The 19,611-nt window shown below is 30.1% G+C and overlaps 4 protein-coding genes across 4 annotated transcripts; 2 read left to right on the top strand and 2 right to left on the bottom strand.

Annotated features, from left to right (window-relative positions):
• Positions 1 to 3,550: 3,550 nt before the first annotated feature.
• Positions 3,551 to 6,053, top strand: LOC137833173 (WAT1-related protein At3g30340). The gene is made up of 6 exons (XM_068641533.1): positions 3,551 to 3,901; positions 4,224 to 4,286; positions 4,426 to 4,542; positions 4,644 to 5,061; positions 5,405 to 5,556; positions 5,754 to 6,053. The coding sequence occupies exons 1-6, from the start codon at positions 3,603 to 3,605 to the stop codon at positions 5,932 to 5,934; spliced, it is 1,230 nt and encodes a 409-aa protein (XP_068497634.1). The 5' UTR covers positions 3,551 to 3,602; the 3' UTR covers positions 5,935 to 6,053.
• A 2,435-nt stretch (positions 6,054 to 8,488) lies between these two features.
• Positions 8,489 to 12,811, top strand: LOC137832474 (target of rapamycin complex subunit LST8). The gene is made up of 11 exons (XM_068640662.1): positions 8,489 to 8,790; positions 8,984 to 9,135; positions 9,525 to 9,626; positions 9,715 to 9,827; positions 9,928 to 9,997; positions 10,451 to 10,528; positions 10,923 to 11,039; positions 11,126 to 11,220; positions 11,894 to 11,973; positions 12,061 to 12,120; positions 12,496 to 12,811. Exons 2-11 carry the CDS (start codon positions 9,028 to 9,030, stop codon positions 12,621 to 12,623), a joined length of 951 nt encoding a protein of 316 aa, XP_068496763.1. The 5' UTR covers positions 8,489 to 8,790; positions 8,984 to 9,027; the 3' UTR covers positions 12,624 to 12,811.
• Positions 12,812 to 14,202: 1,391 nt separating this feature from the next.
• Positions 14,203 to 15,462, bottom strand: LOC150027386 (heavy metal-associated isoprenylated plant protein 8-like). Its single transcript, XM_090303958.1, has 5 exons — positions 15,451 to 15,462; positions 15,013 to 15,130; positions 14,748 to 14,929; positions 14,585 to 14,672; positions 14,203 to 14,486 (listed from the first exon to the last, which is right to left on the bottom strand). The coding sequence occupies exons 1-5, from the start codon at positions 15,460 to 15,462 to the stop codon at positions 14,203 to 14,205; spliced, it is 684 nt and encodes a 227-aa protein (XP_090160084.1).
• A 1,548-nt stretch (positions 15,463 to 17,010) lies between these two features.
• LOC137832466 (uncharacterized) lies at positions 17,011 to 17,755 on the bottom strand. Its single transcript, XM_068640641.2, has one exon. It carries the CDS (start codon positions 17,714 to 17,716, stop codon positions 17,219 to 17,221), a length of 498 nt encoding a protein of 165 aa, XP_068496742.1. The 5' UTR covers positions 17,717 to 17,755; the 3' UTR covers positions 17,011 to 17,218.
• Positions 17,756 to 19,611: the final 1,856 nt, after the last annotated feature.

A 19,611-nucleotide genomic window follows, 5' to 3' on the forward strand; every position in this document is an offset into this window, starting at 1 on the left:
TAAATAAAGTATTTAAGGAATGTTCTAATTCGTTAGATAAAAAAATTTATATATCTCTTAGTCTAATCCAAAAATAAAGCAACAGCAAATAAATAAAAAACTATAAATATTCTATGCATGCTTGTAGGTTTTGGCTTGTACAATAACACCTAACCAATTGTCCAGAAAGAAAAAAATACATCTCAACCATGTTAAAAAGAGCATGAACCAAGAACAAAGAAAAGATAGGACGTAGCATTTCTTACGGGAATTATTAGAGAATGATGGTAAGAAAGTGTAGAGCTTGAAGAGTGCTTATTTCATTTTTTTCTCCTAATTTTTAAACCAAGCAACTTGATGGATGTAGATTCTTTAACCTCTAAATGTTTACCTGAGAAAATTAGCATTTTTTTCACCTTGAATAAATTAAAATTGTGTAAGGCCTTAGGCTTTGTTTGGATTAGAGGGTGCGGGGAGTGGAAAGTTTAGGGTGTGGAGGAGTGGAAGTGTGAAGAAAGTTGAAAGTGTTTGGATTGAGGTATGTTAGAGTGAATGTGTAAGAAAATTTATTGAAATACGTGAGTGATGTGATTGTTGTAAAGATATTTTGAATTATTTTTAATGTTGTAAATTATAAGATTACAAATTTATCCTTATGTATATAAAAAAGAAAAAAAAATTGTGTATATTTTAGTTAATTAAAATAATATGTAAAATTATAATTATAAATAAAATAATATAAAAATAAATAAATAAAATTAAAAATTTAAATATAATTATATTATTTTTCATTTTATTAATTTAAAATTAATTTTGTTAGTTAAATTAATGTATTTAGATAGTTTTAATATTATTTATGATTATTTAATTTATATTATTTTAAATTATGTTATTATATATTAAACAAAATCAAAATTAATAACATAAATAAAAAATATATTTTTAAAAATTAAAAAAATATTACAGTAACTAATTAATGTATAAAAAAAGACTACCCCAAATAAATATTCAACCATCATATAACTTATTAAAATACAAAAATAAATCTACTTCATGCTCAATTTCAGAGGCTTCAACAATGACAAATAAACTGCAGGTGCATAGCAAAATGTGAAAATGTGAGGGTAAATTAGTATTTGACCTGCTGTTTACATGGACTTTCCTCCCCTTCCCATCCATCTTCGCATCGCATCCCATAGAGGATCCCAAAATTAACCATCCCACAAATCCGCGCTTCCAATTCTTCGCACATCTGCGGCAAACACGCTTGATTTCTAACTTCTTCGCTCTCATACCCTTTCATCTGCTGATCCAAACACAGCCTTAAAGATTTGCTACATAAATTTTGGTCCAAAAACACTTCCGAAAATGGTTACAACTCTCATTATTAACTTAATAACTTAAACTCTTATTATTAACTTAATGACTTAAACTCTTATAATTATTTAATTTTTGGGTAATGTTTAGTGAGATTTGGAGACATACGAATAAATATATTTTTAATGGTGGTGTGGTTGATCATTCTGAAATCTTCTCTTTGACACAGTTAAATGTTTGGTCTAGGATTTCCTCAAAAGTATCTACACTGAATTTTTCCTTCTCTGATTGGTGTTTAAAACTCTGGGATGTATGCACTCAATTAAAAGTTGTTTATAGGACGGTCGAGTTGTTTCTTAGTTTTGTCGTTATTTAGCTGATAACTTTGGAGTAGGTATTTGAAGGTAACTTTGTTGTTGAGAGATGATATCTTGTTGTTTTTTTTTTGTTTGTATAAGAGTTGGATCACCCCTTAAATGAATCTTATTTTTATTTTATTTTTATTGATAAAAAAAACTTAAGCTACACAAAATTATTAAATAAAAATTAAATTTAAAAATAAAAAATAATTAATTATTATATTAATTAAATTAAATATTACTGTAGAGACTAAAAAATTATCAATAATTTATATTATTAATAAATAATTTTTAAATTAATATATAATTAATTATTAATATTTAATTATTAACTTTAAAATCTAAATAATTAGTAATCAAAATATACTATATATGTTTTAGTCTACTTGTTAAATATTTTAAAACAAGAAAAAAATTATTTTTTTTTATCAGAAAAAAATAAAAATAAACATAAAACACTTAGAGGATGATTACCCTGATACTAAACAAAAGAAAAAAAACACAGTCTTCTCCTAACAGCGCGTTAACGTCCTACTGATATCTAACTATTCTTTTAAGGAAAAAAAAAATCCAACTAAGTGTTTCTTAAAATTATTAAATAACCTGGGAGAGAACTATTTGTTAATGTGGGTGCGTTTATGTGTGTCAACAATTAATATAATTAATCTATTGGTTAATACTTGTATAATTTCGACAATTTTAAAAATTAAATAATGAATAAAAGTAAAAAATATTGAAAATGATTAACAGTATTACTTTTAGAACTTCAAAAAAGATCAGTCAATAAAAACATAAAACCTGATTTTAGAAAATGTATATACTTCTAATAAAAGTAATATTGCCATATATATATATATATATTATATCCTAATATTATACAATTTACTTAAAAAATCAATTAAAATAGCATATATATTACATAATATTATCAAATAATAACATTATTATTATTATTTGATATTCTTAATCTTTTATTTTATTATATTTTATCCTATTATTTTCACTAAACCAGACCTAAAAGACTTCATTTCATCTTTTAAAAACTTTATCAAACGTTGAAACCAAATCACCAAGAACATAAATCAACTAACCTGAAGTTAGTTCAGTATCAGTAATCTGAAGTTTGTGTCCTATATAAAATATTATATAAAGAAAAGTTTCTGACTCATAAGACTTCTACATTGTTTCAGCAGTATTTGTGCAAAAAATAAAATGCTTTGGAAACCTTTTTTCTTACAAAAATTTAGGCAAAATCTCTTAGCCATCCAATATTTGAGATGAGTATATAGATATATACAGAGAGGGAGAGAGAATCTAATTCGTAAGCCATGCCACCTGAAGAATTTGAAGTTCTAGTTCATTGGACCCTTAATTTTCCATGCCTTAAATGTTTTCCCTGCTTTGGTCACCACTAAATTATTCTCTTGCCTTTTAAATGATTAATTTGAAACAAGATTTGACAATTTGTTCTGGCTTTCCATTAATTTGGTGTGGTGTTGCTGCTCACCCTCCTTCAAAAGAGAAAAGTATTAGATGCCATGTAAACCAGGGTGAGAGAAGCATAATTTCTTCTGCAGTCCCACCCAGAAGATGCCTCCAACCCATTACAGAAGCTTCAATTGCCCAATGGGGTAAAAGAAGAGAGACAGAATGAAACACAGCAACTTCTGGCCTAGATGACACAAATGAAAAAACACGTGGCCTATATGTTTGGCCAATAATGCGGCCATAGATCATGAATCAACCTATAAATATTTGTACGAGCCCTTAACATGATTCTGGAATAACTCCTGATGTTGAACAGAATCAGTCAAAAGAAAACTAAAGGAATAGTGTACATATTAAACTATTGCCAAAGCTGGTTGCTTAAAGTATTGAATGTGACTGCAGAATTTAATCTTGCTTTCTTGCCACTTATTCTGGAATATTTGTTTTAAATAAATCCACATGGAGCTCTCTGTGGCATTGCTACTATCAACTTATCAGCCAAATAAAAAATATAAGGAAGGGAAGTTTTCAGCCTGCCCCCATCAAGAGCTGTGGAAGAATTGCATTGCTGAAATGAAGAGCGCTTGTGATGAATGGAAACCTTTTATAGTAATGATAGCAAGTGATTTTTCTTTTGCGGTAGTGAATGTTCTTCTCAAGAAAGTCCTTGAAGAGGGGGTGAACCATTTGGTTTTTATCACATACCGGTTGACAATTGCTACCATTTTCATAGCCCCAGTCGCCTACTTTAGGGAAAGGTTGGTACACACCATTTCTCTATTTAGTTTAGCTATCTTGTTTTGTGGGGTGGTGAAAGCTATGATTTTGTTAACTAGCAAAATAGACCAAATTGCATCAATGAAGGATTTTGAACTTACCCACTGAGCAACAATTTGTTTGTACATATTGGCCTCAAGAATTTTAAGCTAGTAATTTGCCCATTTCTCTTGCCAGATATCTTACAACCATGGCCATGTACTTTTTATTTTCTTGAATGAATGATAATGCTCAAGTGAAGCCATGTGTACTTGAAGGGAAATTAGATATCTTTCTATGAGTGACCATATGTTTTAATTGCAGAAACGACAGACCAAGACTCACATTTCGAATTTTATGTTACCTCTTCTGCAGTGCCATTGTTGGGTTAGTCATAAAAATAAGTTTTTGTTTGTCATTTCATTTCTCACTAGCACTTTTTTTCTCCTCGTGAACTTCCAAATTCTCTGTTTTAGGGTTTAGATGATTGTCGGGAGACACTTACTGAATACAACATTTTTTATAGGGCATCAGTCACTCAATACTTTGTCCTTCTGGGGATCCAATATACTTCTGCTACCTTCTCTTGTGCTTTCATCAACATGGTGCCAGTGGTCACATTCATGATGGCGTTACCTTTTGGGTATGAACCAAAATTCAAATATATATTCTTATATTCTTTGGGAGAAAGCTACCACACTTGATGCAGGGTAACCATGTCCTTTGTCCCTTTATCCCTTACAGATTAGAGACTGTGAAAATCAAATGCAAGAGTGGGAGAGCTAAGATTCTTGGTTCATTGGTGTGCATAGGTGGTGCATTGATGTTGACACTTTACAAAGGAAAGCCACTGTTTCATTTTTCTCACCACGAATCCGCAGCTTCTATGACCAAGAGTTCTGCAGAGAAGCCATATTCTACAAACACAACGGGGAGATGGACTATTGGTGTGATAGCCATGGTTATGGGGACTATGTTTTGGTCTTCTTGGTATATTTTACAGTCAAAAATAAGCAAGAGATATCCATGCCAGTATTCTAGCACAGCCATCATGAGCTTCTTTGGAGCCGTTCAAGCAGCTGTTATTTGCTTTTGCACTGACCACAACTTCTCCATTTGGGTTCTCAAGGGAAAGATGCAAATAATTGCTTTTCTATTTTCTGTAAGTTAACTTTTTCAAGTCATGAGATAAAGTGCCCGTGTGGCAGTACATTCGAGATAAAATCGATTAAAAGAAAATAGGATAGAAATTACTATACAACAAATAAGTTATTTATTTTAACTTTACTTTAGAGAATCAAATCCTTTCTCTCGTGGTTTGGAAAAGGTGTGGCAAATTCTTAGGCTATGTCTCGCTTTGCGTGATGCTGTTTCCTGATTTGAGTTGTTGTGTTAAAATAGAGAAAAGATAAAAGCATCTAATACTAATAATGAAAACTGAAAACGGTAGAGGGAAGAGCTCTATTTACGACTTGGTTAACAAAGTGTAAACAATTTGTCTACAGGGGGTGGTAGGATCAGGTTTGTGTTTTGTGGGAATGTCATGGTGTGTGAAGAAGAGGGGTCCTGTCTTTACTGCAGCATTCAGTCCTCTAGTTCAGATAATAGCAGCAATGATTGATATCCCTGTCTTGCACGAACAGCTCCATCTTGGAAGGTGAATTTGTTTACCTTTATAAATCTATAGTAACTAAAGTTATCTATTACAGATAAATTGTTGAGAAGTGTGTGATTACCACATGTCTATAAACAGAAAATATTTAGACTTGCATTCTACTTAAATTCATATCTTAACAAGCATAAAGAAAAAGTAGACCTGATCCTAATTTAATTTTCATTGACCTGGTTGTTTAGTGTGATGGGATCCATCTTAGTGATTATTGGATTATACATTGTTCTATGGGGTAAGAGCATCGAAATGAAGAATCGTGTGATAAAGTTAGTCCAAGAAGCTGAAGAAACCAAGGAACAAGAGGCGCAGCCTCAAATACAACAGTTGACAGTGTATGTTCACAGAGAATCGTGTGATCCATAGAACCTCTGCCACCAAGTCGCATTTTTATATGCATGTTCATGAGTTGCCTAACACTTTCTCCAAAGCTTTTAAGTTTATATTTACTTAAATAATAGTAAATATTTATTTACTTAAATAATGTATAGAAGCTTATGGTTGATCCGTGTGCTATTTGGCCCCGTGAGACTAAGTTATTGTTTTTTTTTTCTAATCTTGTTTTTCAAAATCTAAGTTTAACGACTTATGTTTTGTTTAAATAAATTTATCTATAAAAACTTGTAAAAAAATTGGATTATGAATTAAGAGTTAAAAATTGTAAAAGTTAACATTTTTTTATAATTAGTTTCTACTTAAGTTGATTTTAATTGATGAGAAGTTTTATTTTAATTTTTCATAGTCTATGGAAAAAAAGAATTTTTTAATGGTTGTGTAGGTTCGAGAATATTCATAAAAATATCCAATAAATATATAATAGAAAACCAAATTATAAAATTGATACTACACTACTTGGAAGAAACGATAAGATAAGGTAACCACATGCAAGTCACTCGGACCGTTTATGTCTAAAGGAGAAGAACTTAGAATTTTAAAACTCAATCATGTTCTGATAGATTTGACTGAATTTGAGGAAATAAATAAAACAATTTTAAAAAATAAAATATATTTTAGAATTGCATGATTTTTTAACTATTTTTCATTTTTTAATTGTTATTTAACAATTGAAAAATTAATTTATATCTGCAATAATAAGTTTTTGTGGAATTATTTTTAATAATTATGAAAATGAATAATTATATTTCTGAACCATAATCGTGTGCAACGTTAAAAATATCAAATTGATTATTGATTCAATTATATATTAAGTCTCTATGTTGTAAGAATATTTGATTTAAAATTTTACATAAACTTGTTCTCTTGGAAGTTAAACATGGTAAAATAGATCTTACTAGATAGATAAAATAACACTGAAAAAAATAGTGATTTAAATTAAAGCTATAAAAATAAATTAAAGTTAGTCCAAAAAAATAGTAATTTAATTTTTTCAATTGCACTAAACTAGTATGTTAATCTAATTTAAGATTTATTGGATTAATTTTTTTTATCTATTTAGAATTGAGATAGTGTATATATTAAGTAGTGAACTTTAAGTCTAATCCAACCTCATAAAATCAACTTACTTTACACTACTTATATATTATGAAATATTCGATTAATTCTTTTATCTATTTAGTATTGGGATCTAAGATGTGAACTTTAAACTTAACTTAACCTCATAAAACCGACTTAACAATAAAATTCATAAAATAATAAATAATAAATAATAATACAATTTTTTTTAATTCATAATAAAATCAATTCAATAAAATATTAAATTGATTTGTCTGGACTTTTTTTTTATAAAGAAGAACATTTATACAGGTTCTTATACAGGAGAACCTGTATGCAGAGGAGAACCTGTATGCAGAGGAAAATCTGTACAAAAGTCTTGTTTTTTTGTCAAATAAAAAAAAAATTATGTTTATTTACAACACAAAGTACAAATATTAATTTATGTGATTTGTACATAAATAAATCATTATGATAGTAGAACTATAATTTCTATTTTCTTTAGTTGAATATGCTAGTTACAATACAAATTTTAAAGAACTTAGTCATGATTCTAAATAAATCTGCTGTTTCAGATTAGGTATAACTCAAAGTCATGATTCTATTTGGTTTGCACAACTAGCAAAATATCCTGGCTTATAAATGTTTTAATCTCTAGTCGATGTAAGATTTCCAACCTACCATTCTCAGGTTGAGAGTGATACCTTGTGCATGAGATAATATATTATAGATGATCCGATAACGGTCAAATAACAGGTGATTTGATAAACCCAACAAACATTTGTTATGATAGACTCAAAATGACTCTTATACCATAGTAAAGAATGAACTTTAAACCTAACTCAACCTCATAAAATTGATTTATAAGGTGAGGTTTGCACTCACTTATATACTATAAAATATCTTAATCTTTGTAGAATCTCCAAGGTACATACAAAATTTCACTCAATATCTAATTTTACACTACTTATTTTTTCAATTCTATTATGTACATATAAAAAAATTTCAAGTCAAATTGAAATTTTAAGGAAAAACAATAACTCAGTGCTTTATTTTTCAAGTGTCTCAATATCAAACATAATCGAGAAAATATAGCTCACCCAGTTCAAAAGAATGTGTAAATTATTGTAAACTCCTTACATTTTCAATCGATAAAAAATACCAACCATATATCAAGTCTCGCGAGGCTCTAGTAGAGATATATTAAAATGAAAATACAAAACATGACAAAAATAAAACTTTATTATTGGAGAAAAAATAAAAACTAGGAAAAATTAAATATTGATTAATTAATTTAAAATCGAAAATAACTTGTTACGCTTATGTTTGGAGCAATTACTTCCTGCACCTAATTTTAGTATGAAAAGAGAAAAATGCTTCTTAAATAAAATTGGTACATCTAAAAATATATTTCGAACCTTCTTTTCCAAAATATATTTCTGATTTTTTTTTCAGAACATTTTTTTTTATTTAGAATGAAGATTTTGATTTTTGTTTCTGAATTTATTCATCCTGAACGTATTATTTTCCATTGTGTAGGAAGAACTTTCCTACATTTGAATATGGGCAAGTATCTGAAGGCCCAACCAAGAAGAAGAAGGGTAAAATCGTAAACAGCTCTCTCACTGGTTCCTTGCACTAAACAACGGGGTGCTTTTGCTGTAGGGAAACCAAAATGAAGTGGGAAATTGACTAGTGCGGCGCGCTCCTACTACCACCGTAGACGTCGGCGGCGACGGCGGAAACTCCGCGAGGCGGCGATCTCATGAGGTTGGTCTCTTTTCCGACTCTGTTCCGTATTCAATTAGGTTATTCTTGTTATAGTCTATTTGGGGTTATTTTCACTCACTCCGTTGTTTCTAGCAACATCTCATCGTATTTTAATTACTTTTCTTTATTTTCATTCATAGAATAGTTGTTTTTATCAATCAAATCACATATTATTTCGATTTTTGTTTAATAGTTAAATGTTGGTTGAAAGAGAAAGAAAAAGAGTTGTACTGTAGAATGAGCCAACCAACCGTAATACTTGCAACTGCGAGCTATGATCACAGCATTCGTTTTTGGGAGGCTAAGAGTGGCCGCTGCTACCGCACCATTCAATATCCTGATTCGGTTTGCCTTCATTCTTCTCCTTCCCCTTTTTTCATTTTGTTAATGGTACTTCAAAACTTGTATCATTTGTAGGTTTATAAGATCAAATCTAATAACCAGTATTTTTCAAAACACTGCACGATGAGACACATCATTTCTAAACGTTTCTATGAAATTTGAGACCAATGTTAAACTTGCATAAACTTTCTGTTGTTCCCTCTTTAAGTGAACATTCTGCTGTTAAATGTACTGTGCCTCTTATGTTTACTGTTTCAGTGCTACTCTGTATACCTAATGTTCGATGGTTGTCCTTACGTGCTACTAATTTATGAAGAAGAATGTCTTTTCGTTCTTGGAATGCTTAAGTTCCATAACTCATGAACTTATTTTTCCATATCTTATTTGTACAGCAAGTAAACCGGCTGGAGATAACTCCTGATAAACGCTACTTGGCTGCAGCTGGTAATCCTCACATACGATTGTTTGATGTTAACTCAAATAGTCCCCAACCGGTTTGTCTTTTTCAACAGATTTACTTACTTTCATGCAAATCATTTCTTTTTTGGTTTCAAACAACTTATGTTCCTGATTTTGTGGCAGGTAATGAGCTATGATTCACATACCAATAATGTTATGGCAGTTGGGTTTCAATGTGATGGTAATTGGATGTATTCTGGTTCAGAGGATGGAACTGTTAAGATCTGGGATTTGAGGTGAAGTAGATATACAGCACGTCATATAATATGTTTGTAATGACTTGTGTCCTTAAATTCTTTCTTGACAATCATTTCTTATATGATAACAAAAATTCAGGGCGCCAGGTTGTCAAAGGGAATATGAAAGTCGTGCAGCTGTAAACACTGTTGTGCTACACCCAAATCAGGTTATGTTTCACCACTTTTTGGTGGCTATACAATTTATCCCTGGCTTCCAAGTTACATTATTCATTAACAGAGTACAATAAGTTAGAAGATATAACAAGTAATAATGAAATAATTAATACATTAATCAGATTATTAATAACTTGGACAGAGTTGATGTTACAGCATACCTGCTTTAGATTTTTCATATTTTATTTTACACCATTTAACTACTTGTCTCTTTTATGGGTTCATATAACCATTTGATTTAGTGATTGATGTTTAGATCTGGATTCTGACATACTTTCAATAATAAGTCCTTGCTTATGTTTCATTGCATTTCTGTTGAAGAATAGGTCATTGATAATGTTTCTTCAATAATAATTCTGCTATATCCAGATACATCAGACTGCTGTTCTCTTGGGTTCTTCTTTTGTGGTTCTCATCGATCCTTTTTTTTCTTTGTGATCTAACAGACGGAACTAATATCTGGTGACCAAAATGGCAATATCCGTGTGTGGGATTTGACAGCAAATTCATGCAGTTGTGAATTGGTACAAGTTATGACCTTTTTTTGTTGTATATGGATATCATTGTAGAACAAGATTAAAAATATTCCCTTTCCATGAAGAAGATTCGAAATAATATATACAGGAATGAACTGTATACAAACTTTAAACGTTGTTACTCTCTAGGCATACACCATGCATAAGCACTCCATGCTTCACTCAATTGTCATGCTTCACCCAAGGGTTCTTTCTGCACTAATTAAATGGTGTACAGATTTTTTGATATTTTTTTCCTTTTGGAGAAATGTCTTTCTCCAACTCCTTATGCTTAGTATATAGTTCTTATTCCTAAAAGTCAGTGCTTCTTCTCTCTTTTTCACTCACCTTTTGATAAATACTATGGATGAAACATTATTTTCAACCTGTGGAAGTAATGTAGGTGCCAGAGGTGGATACAGCTGTACGCTCTTTAACGGTAATGTGGGATGGGAGCTTGGTAGTTGCAGCAAATAATCATGGGACATGTTATGTGTGGCGCTTGTTGCGAGGAACTCAGGTTGTGCCTTCACAAAAATATCAGAACGATATTACCCTGCTATCAAAATTTACCTATTTGACCGGGTGGAGTATGTTTTTGTGCAGACAATGACAAACTTTGAGCCTCTTCACAAGCTACAAGCACACAAGGGATACATCCTCAAATGTCTTTTATCACCCGAATTCTGTGAACCCCACAGGTTATAAATTGCTATGCTCATATTTTACATTTTTTTATTCCTCACCATCTTATTAAAGTCAGTAATTGAATTGTAAAGTATTTACAAAAATGATAAAATGTTAATGGTCTGTTTAGAAAAACTGAATTACTGGTTCTCTTTTTTATGAAAACTAAATGCTGAAGTTGAGCGTGAGCTCTTTCAACATACATGTGTGTACATGTTCACCTAACTTATAAGCTTTGGCAGACTGTTACCCTTTTAATTAAAATTCTTCTCCTGTGTGCTTTTGTTCTGTAGCTAAGAAAGTACGGTGAAGCTACCTTTTGTTCTAAATCATATTCATGGTCCGTTTCCTTGAAGGTCACCTCTGCACTTGCTTATTCAATATGCAAGTGGTCTAATAGTATTTAAATCTCTATACTTGTTTAAGCTAGTAATATGCAAGTTTAAATTGGAAGGACCTAACATTTAACACTGCACCTTGCTGGTTCTCTAAAATTTGTCTAAAACTGTCGACTGGATGTTTGTCTCTAGGTATAAGCATTTTATTATATATATGTAACCTTGACTGGATGAGGGTCCAATTCAGCGTTCCATCCCCAGTACTGATAATTTCTGTGTCAATAAGTATTGATGTATCTCGTAGCTTCTGTTGGATTTTAATATTTCTTTGATGGTGTTATTCTTTTAGGTACTTGGCAACTGCATCTTCTGATCATACTGTGAAAATATGGAATGTTGATGGTTTTACACTAGAAAAAACTCTTATAGGTAATTCATGAAGTCTTGTGATAATCAAGTGCTTTCTCAGTTTTCAAAACTTCTTTTTCATTAAGTGAGGTTATCTGTGCTTACCAGGTCATCAACGCTGGGTGTGGGACTGTGTCTTCTCTGTTGATGGTGCCTATCTTATTACAGGTACTAAGTAATTTTTCGATATTTTTCCATTTTTGTTATTAGTATTCAGCAACTAGATATTTGTGTTATTTTGTAGAAGGTAAAAAATGAAAAGGAAGCATTTTGTATAAATTATTGGTGTTGAAACATTTCTGTCGCCTATACATTTGAGTGACCTGTCCAGGTCGTTACTAGTTTTAACTACGTAGTGACTGTTTAGTAATCTGCTTTTGAAAATTGAAAATGATAACGTTTCCCCCATCACCTGCAAAATAGAGTCCTTTCGTCATCGCTTATTGTGCTAGTCAATTAAACATATCCGATCTTAGAATTTATTAATGATAGAATATATCAGATTTTCGTTCCATCTACTTAATCCACATATTTTCGTTGCAGCTTCCTCTGATACAACTGCTAGACTCTGGTCTATGTCAACTGGTGAAGATATTAAAGTTTACCAAGGACATCATAAAGCTACAATTTGTTGCGCTCTACACGATGGGGCTGAACCCGCAACATCCTGAGATAATGATCATGAAGTTGTTTTCTCGTCAGATACATCTTGTTATGTATATAATGTCTGTCTCTTTGGTTGTGAAGTTTACTTTAGTTCTTTGAACTGTAAATCCTCGTTGGGGGTGAAAGAAAATGTTGGAATAATCTTAATTGTAACATAAGAATATTTCTAATATTATTGTCAGAAATTTCTCAACCAGAGTGATCTTATCAAACTGCGTATAACAAAACAAAAGTATTAATTACGCATAATTTTTCATATAGATCAACTTCATTATGGTCACAATTGTATTAAAAAAACTCGTGAATGAATATATATCACTGCTCTACTGGTTAAAGTTTCATATAAAGAGCATGGAATATATATCTTTCCATCGACAATGAATAAATTGGAGTATTTGAAGGATACTCCAGTATAAAAAATGTTACTTATCGTAGTTCTCAAAACATGTTCCAACGAATTTACATCGTGGACATGATAAGTACTCAGTAAGTCTATATGTGAGAATCCTGTCCAGTGGAACAAGACTTTGGATGAAAAAGTTAAAGCAATTTGCCTTTTTGTCTCACCCGTTTCTAACCCATTTTTTTGTGTGATCATGCCAAACACCGTGAGAGTAGTCACATTTGTATTGATTTTCCTCTTCTGCTTTAAAGATTCTGTGTTTAATAGCGCATAGAGGAGATAAATGCTTCAGAAATTGTCCTCAAACAGCAATTCACCAGGCTTGAAACAACATAGTCGTAACTTGCACTTTTTTTCATCAGGATTATTTAGTGTTATGATAGCCAGACCTTGTGCACTTCCTCCCTCTATTATCCCTTGGGCCTAAGAAGTGTGCATGTAAAATAGAGAACTCCCATAACCACGAACAACTAATTCTGATGATGTGAGGCACTCGTGGAGACCCCTCTTTTCCTTTTCCTTCTTTGCTCTCTCTACTTCGAACAATGACCCAATATAAGCTTTCAAATCAGGAGAGTGTTTGTGAAAAGTATATGAAAACACACGAGCTAATGACATTACGTTAAGCATTGGTGCCCCCCTAGATAACATGAATTGATTCGTTTTTGTTTCCTTACAAAACAACAAACATCCACCTTTCCCAACCATTAGGCTTTGAAAATATAGTAGAGCTAAGAAAGATAACATGATAGTAACATAATACAACATAAAGATATAAATAAGGAAATCGTTGTGGAACAATTCATGCTGAATGTATTCCTAGCCACTCAATTGGATCGGATTCATATAGGGAATATCAAACATCATGTTAATCTCCCTGGATATCGAAGGTCGGAGACTAACCCCTCTCAAGATGATAGAACAGGAGCATATTCATCCAAATCATCCCAGGATACGTGAAAAATTAGCAATTAACGATTTCATTAATGCACATTAATGTCAGCATCTTCGACTCTTTCTTTTCTACATCTTTTATTTGTCAACTAAAACCAGTTTTCTTAATAAAAATTGTTTAACTGTCCATGAACACTTTTTTTCCTGGTCTATACTGAACAAAGTAATCGCAATTAAACTAATTTTATGAAGAAAAAAGGTCATTGAAAATTATTAGTCTTCTTACATTACATTATTGAACATGCAAAAACATTTTCATCATTGAAGGTTTGATTGGGATACATGTGTTGGGTTGCATACTGAGGAGGATAAGTATATATTACAATAGGGTCTCTGACTACTTTTTCAACATCATTCACTTCTTTCCTGGGTTCTCTTCTACTCTCTTCCTTCATAATCTCAGCATGCTTTCTTAGTTTCTTCTTCATGGCTTCAACAAGTTTTGCTCCCTCCATCGTTCCCTTCACAGTCACCCGTGAATTTTCTTTGTCCACCTCCACAGAATCAACACCTATCTCGTAGTTTTAAATTAAATATTACACATCTCTTCATCTAATTCAGTTTATCTTTTAAAAAATTATTATAATTTTTAGTGAACAAAATATCTACCTTCAATCTTCTCAAGATTTTTCTTGACATCTCGTACACAGCCTTCGCAATTCATACTCATATTGAGCACCACAGTTTTTATTTTAACCTGCTTGCAACAATAAAATAAAATATAAGAAACCAATAATAATAAGAATAATATAAGAAAATTTAAAATTTACACCTGTTCCTTTTTATCTTGGATATTTTTCTGTTGGTTTTCTGGTTTTGGTTTTGGCGAAATTAACTCAACGTTCTTGCTGTATTTCTTTTGAAGTGTTTCCAAAACCTTGGAAGGATTATTCACAGCTTCACCTTTTACAGTGACCCTCTGATGTTCTTTATCAACGTGAACTTCTTTTACTCCTAATCATCGTATAAACATCACATTTCTTAACACAAGAAAAAAAAAAGTGTTATTAATAAAGATGTACAGTGAAAAAAATTACCTGGCAAGCCTTTTAAACACTTGCAAATTTTGTCTGAGCAACCTTCACAATGCACAAGCGCTTTTAAAATAATGGCCTTCTCTACTTCCTTCTTTTCAATATTTTCTTTCTTTTCCTCCTTTTTTCAAATAAAAACAAATTAATAACGTGAACAATATATATTTCATTTTGCATCCATGATCAGGTCAACACAGATTCATGACAAAACCATTTGAATGAAATTCTTTTGTTTTACGTTTCAAACGTGAATATGATAATTCATTGTTCAAACCAAACACATATATGAAAACTTGTAAAGTCTATTGGTGGTTGTTGTGAAAGAGTTGAAAACAAGTATAAGCCATTGAGACACAGAGAAACGTGAGTTAGTTTCTATTTGAAGAAAATGCAAATGATAAGTTTGACTAAAATAATATATAAGAAATAGATATTGCTTACATTCTTTCCCATGGCTTTCACTGAACTATGATATGGGATGGTAGTCACTGTTCAGACCTTGTAAATTTATATACTCGAATCATTATACCACTTAAGGTAGATATGTTTATTGTCATCATATACATAGAAAGATGGAATAGTATTGAATTTGCATAACTCAATATTAATGTATACATTAATGTATTGATGTTCATTCAACTTCATATCTAGAAGTTCTAAAGTTGTCATACACCGTTATAATGCTTATGTTTTAATGTTCATTGGTAAATTTTAAGGAAAGATCAATATAATAAAATCCAAAAATAAATTAAGGAGATTTCATTTTATATATATATATATATATATATATATATTATACATTTTTTTTCTTACTGATATTTTCAGTAAATTAATCCCATGATCAATTTATGGGATTGATAAGTATAAAAAATTTCAATAATATTTCATATTAAAATATACGTACTTAAGAACTAAGAACGAATTATTCTAAAAATTTGTGTTAATTTCATGATTTTAGGAAAGAACGGAAATAATTGGAGAAAAGAAAAATATACAAAGCTAAAAGAAAGTTAGAATACATCAACACTCACCAAAGTTGCCAAAATTCACAAAAAAATAAGATGCCACCCGTGGATCTCGTTCAAACGAGTAGAATCTCGCTTTAGTGAGACAACCTCAATAACGTTGGACCTTTCTATGTTTTACTCACCAAGCGAGCTCATTAGCGTCCAAGCGAAAAGTTACTTTAAGCCCAATCAAATTAGGTTAAATAAGGGGCTTGAGACACAAGCCTAGTGTGCAAGATTGAGAGGAAAACACCATTAAGTGACTTTGTGTGGCTAATTCTACCATTTGCGATTGGGAGTAATTTGTTCAAACTCTTACATACTGTGAGATGATATCTGAATATAATATTTTGTTCTTGATTGATTATTAGTATTATTGTTTTACTTATAATTCTTGATCTAGAATCTTAAATCTGGCTAGAAAGTATTTTTATGGTTTTGACCTAAATAATAATACTTAACATATTTTAGTATTAAGAATAAACTTGAAATGTTAATTGCTATCAACGTATGATCTGTATTCTAATATTTTTATATAAATATGCGAGGAATCGATATTTATAAAACATCTTAATAATTTTATATGTGAGAAATCGATATAAATAATTTTTATGCTAACACAATATTATTAAGACCAATCAAAATACAAAAAAAAAGTGAGAAGGATGAAACTCAACCCCTATTTTTTCAATTGAAGCAACAATTATTTCTCTTTTTCTTGTTAACCATTGTCATCACAACAAATTCCAACAAACTTTTATTATTCTATTTTATATTTAATAAATATTTTAATTGATTATTCAACTATTTTTTTTAATTTGAGATATTTCTCCTTAAAAATATTATTATTACTTCTAATAACGCAGTTTAGTTATTGTAAAAATTCATAAAAAATACTCCTAAAAAGTCACCAAGAATGCACTAATCAACTAAATTTGATTTATAATTCTAAAATTTTTAAATTCGAGTCACTTTAAAAAATGTTGAACTGGAGTTTGGCTCAGAACTCAATTAGGCAGTGTTTACATATACATTATCAGCACAAAGATTACAATTTTACTTATATATAAAATCTGAAATGCGATTGAACCAACAAAGAAAAGAACATAAATAATCCAAAAAAACATATCAGGAAAACATGGTTACTGAAACATACATCGAACAGAGGCATAAGATTGAGAAAAGATGTTTATTCCTTTGAATTAAAAGCGAAATTGATGGTCACTTTTGGAAGCTTCTTTCTCTTTCTTCTTTCCCTTCTTCTCAGAAGGGTTCTCAGCCTTTTGGTGGTGGGTTTGAGGAGGTTGAGGTTGATGAATGAAATCTGAGATATTGAGATGCACACCAGGGTCATTGGCATGGTAGCTACCCCCATACATGATGGAGTTGTTGAAGGCTTGGAAGTTGCTGTTGATAAAGGTGGTCAATGATTCAGACTCACCAACACTAGTTTTGCCTGATTTTTCATCCAATTCACTTCGCAGTGTTGCTCCATCGTTGGTTCCTGCAAGGGTAATGATTCTGGTGTCATTTTCATCCTCCTTCTCCGAATGGTGGGAGGAGCCTGAGTGGCTAAGATCAGTGACACGATGAGTGATTGCAGACACCATCTTTCGAATTTCTGTGTCCAAACTTTTGTGTTTGTCGGCTTCAGCAGGAGGAGATTGGCTTGACCTGGTTGGTGGTGATTCTGAAGGCATGGCTGGCTAAACAACAGAAGTGTGCATGAGAGTTGAAAACATGATTTATTTATACTACAACTTCTTCTGGGAATAACTTAAAGTGTGTGGAATGACTTGAATGAGCAGAAAAAAGCTAAAGAAAGAATGAGAATTGCTTGTTATCCTTGTGTTGTGTTCTGTCATGCCTCTGTCCTTACCGTTTCCTAGGGAAAGAATCTTCTCAACCCTCCCATCACCATGTTTCACACTTCCTTTTTCTTCTCTTCATTCATATTCCAACTATTTACTGAATTTTCATAACTATGCTTCATTTATTTATAAAATTTAGAATAATATATAATAACTTTTAAACTATAAAATAAATTTTACAACTTACATTTTTTTAAGATTTAATTTAAAAGATTTTTTTAAGTTTTTTTTAAAAAAAATAAAACAGGACCAAACGACACCCTGAGTTATAAAATTCCTTGACTGTGTACTTGAACGTTGTTTTTTAAATTTTTGAAAATTTAAAATTTTAAGAAATTAAAATGTTTTTTTTTTCATTTACAATTTTTATTCAGCATATTGATTAATTTTGTTCATAATTCTTTTATTTAGATAATGCAAAATAACAGTATTCTTAATTGTTGTCTATTATATGTGCGTCAAAAAATAGTGTTCTATATAAAAAGTGAAACCAACGAGTATGAAGATATTCTAAAGGTGGAAAAAATAAGACACCAAAGTAGATATCAAGATGGATAAATATAAAGGCAATAAGTAAATAAAGTATATGATATACTATCAATGTAAAATGATATACAATCACAATAATTGTGTGATCTAAATTATTTACTTTTATAATTGTTATCTTAAAAAAAATAAGATTAATAGTTGTGTCTAATTTATTGATGTTTACACTTTCAATACGTAGACATTAAATTCATAAATATAAAGGATCTTACATTTGAAGAAATAATAAATGTTGGTTAAGTATTATATATATATATATATATATATATAATATTGTGTGTATAATAATTCAAATATACATTATGTAATGTAATTTTGTATCTCAGTATGATTGATTTAAGTTATATTTGAAAGGTATTTTTTTTTTTTATTGGTAATTTTGGTAAATAAGGGTTTTAACAGTTTATATTTTTTAAAAAGATACTTGAAGTGGTCCATCTTAAAAATGATATTTTTTAGTTTCTTTAATAATTAATGCTTGTTTTGTCTATAAATACTTATAAGAGAAAATTTTAAAAATATATAAATTTCTTTTGAGTAAAACTAGTTTATGTATACATTAAAAAGCAAAAAATTTAGAAAAATTATATTACAAAACTTATATATAAGTTTATATATAAATTGATTAGTTTGTAAAGAACTTGCTTCATTTCTTTTAGAAATTTTGACAAAACATAATTTTATTTTTATTTTATCCTTAAAATATTTATTAAACTTATTTTTTACTCTTTTCTGTACAAGACATAAATTTATGTTTTTAAGATATTTTAACTATTACATTAATATATATATATATAATAAAAGTTTTTTGTTTATTTAAAATTATTTTTTTTAGTTTTATTTTAAAATTTGAATAGAAATATTATAAGATATTGTATAAGACTAATAATGAATTTTTAATACGAGAAATATATAACAATGGAAAGTAAAATAAATACAATTAAGATATTTATTTATAGAAATATTATAAGAGTTTAAAGTTTACTAAAAGTTAAACTTAAAATAATCTCAAAATTAATTCTGTCAGTAAAATTAAATTATATTTTTTTAATGTTGTATTAAAATATCGATTATATCATTTACATCTAGAAGATATTTCATCAGATACTTATAATTAAATAAGTTGATTTAATATGTATGAGTTATCAATTGTCAACTAATTTTGGATATAGTTTGTG

Source organism: Phaseolus vulgaris, chromosome 6 (assembly GCF_051622355.1).
Source record: "Phaseolus vulgaris cultivar YP4 chromosome 6, ASM5162235v1, whole genome shotgun sequence".
NCBI lineage: Eukaryota > Viridiplantae > Streptophyta > Magnoliopsida > Fabales > Fabaceae > Phaseolus > Phaseolus vulgaris.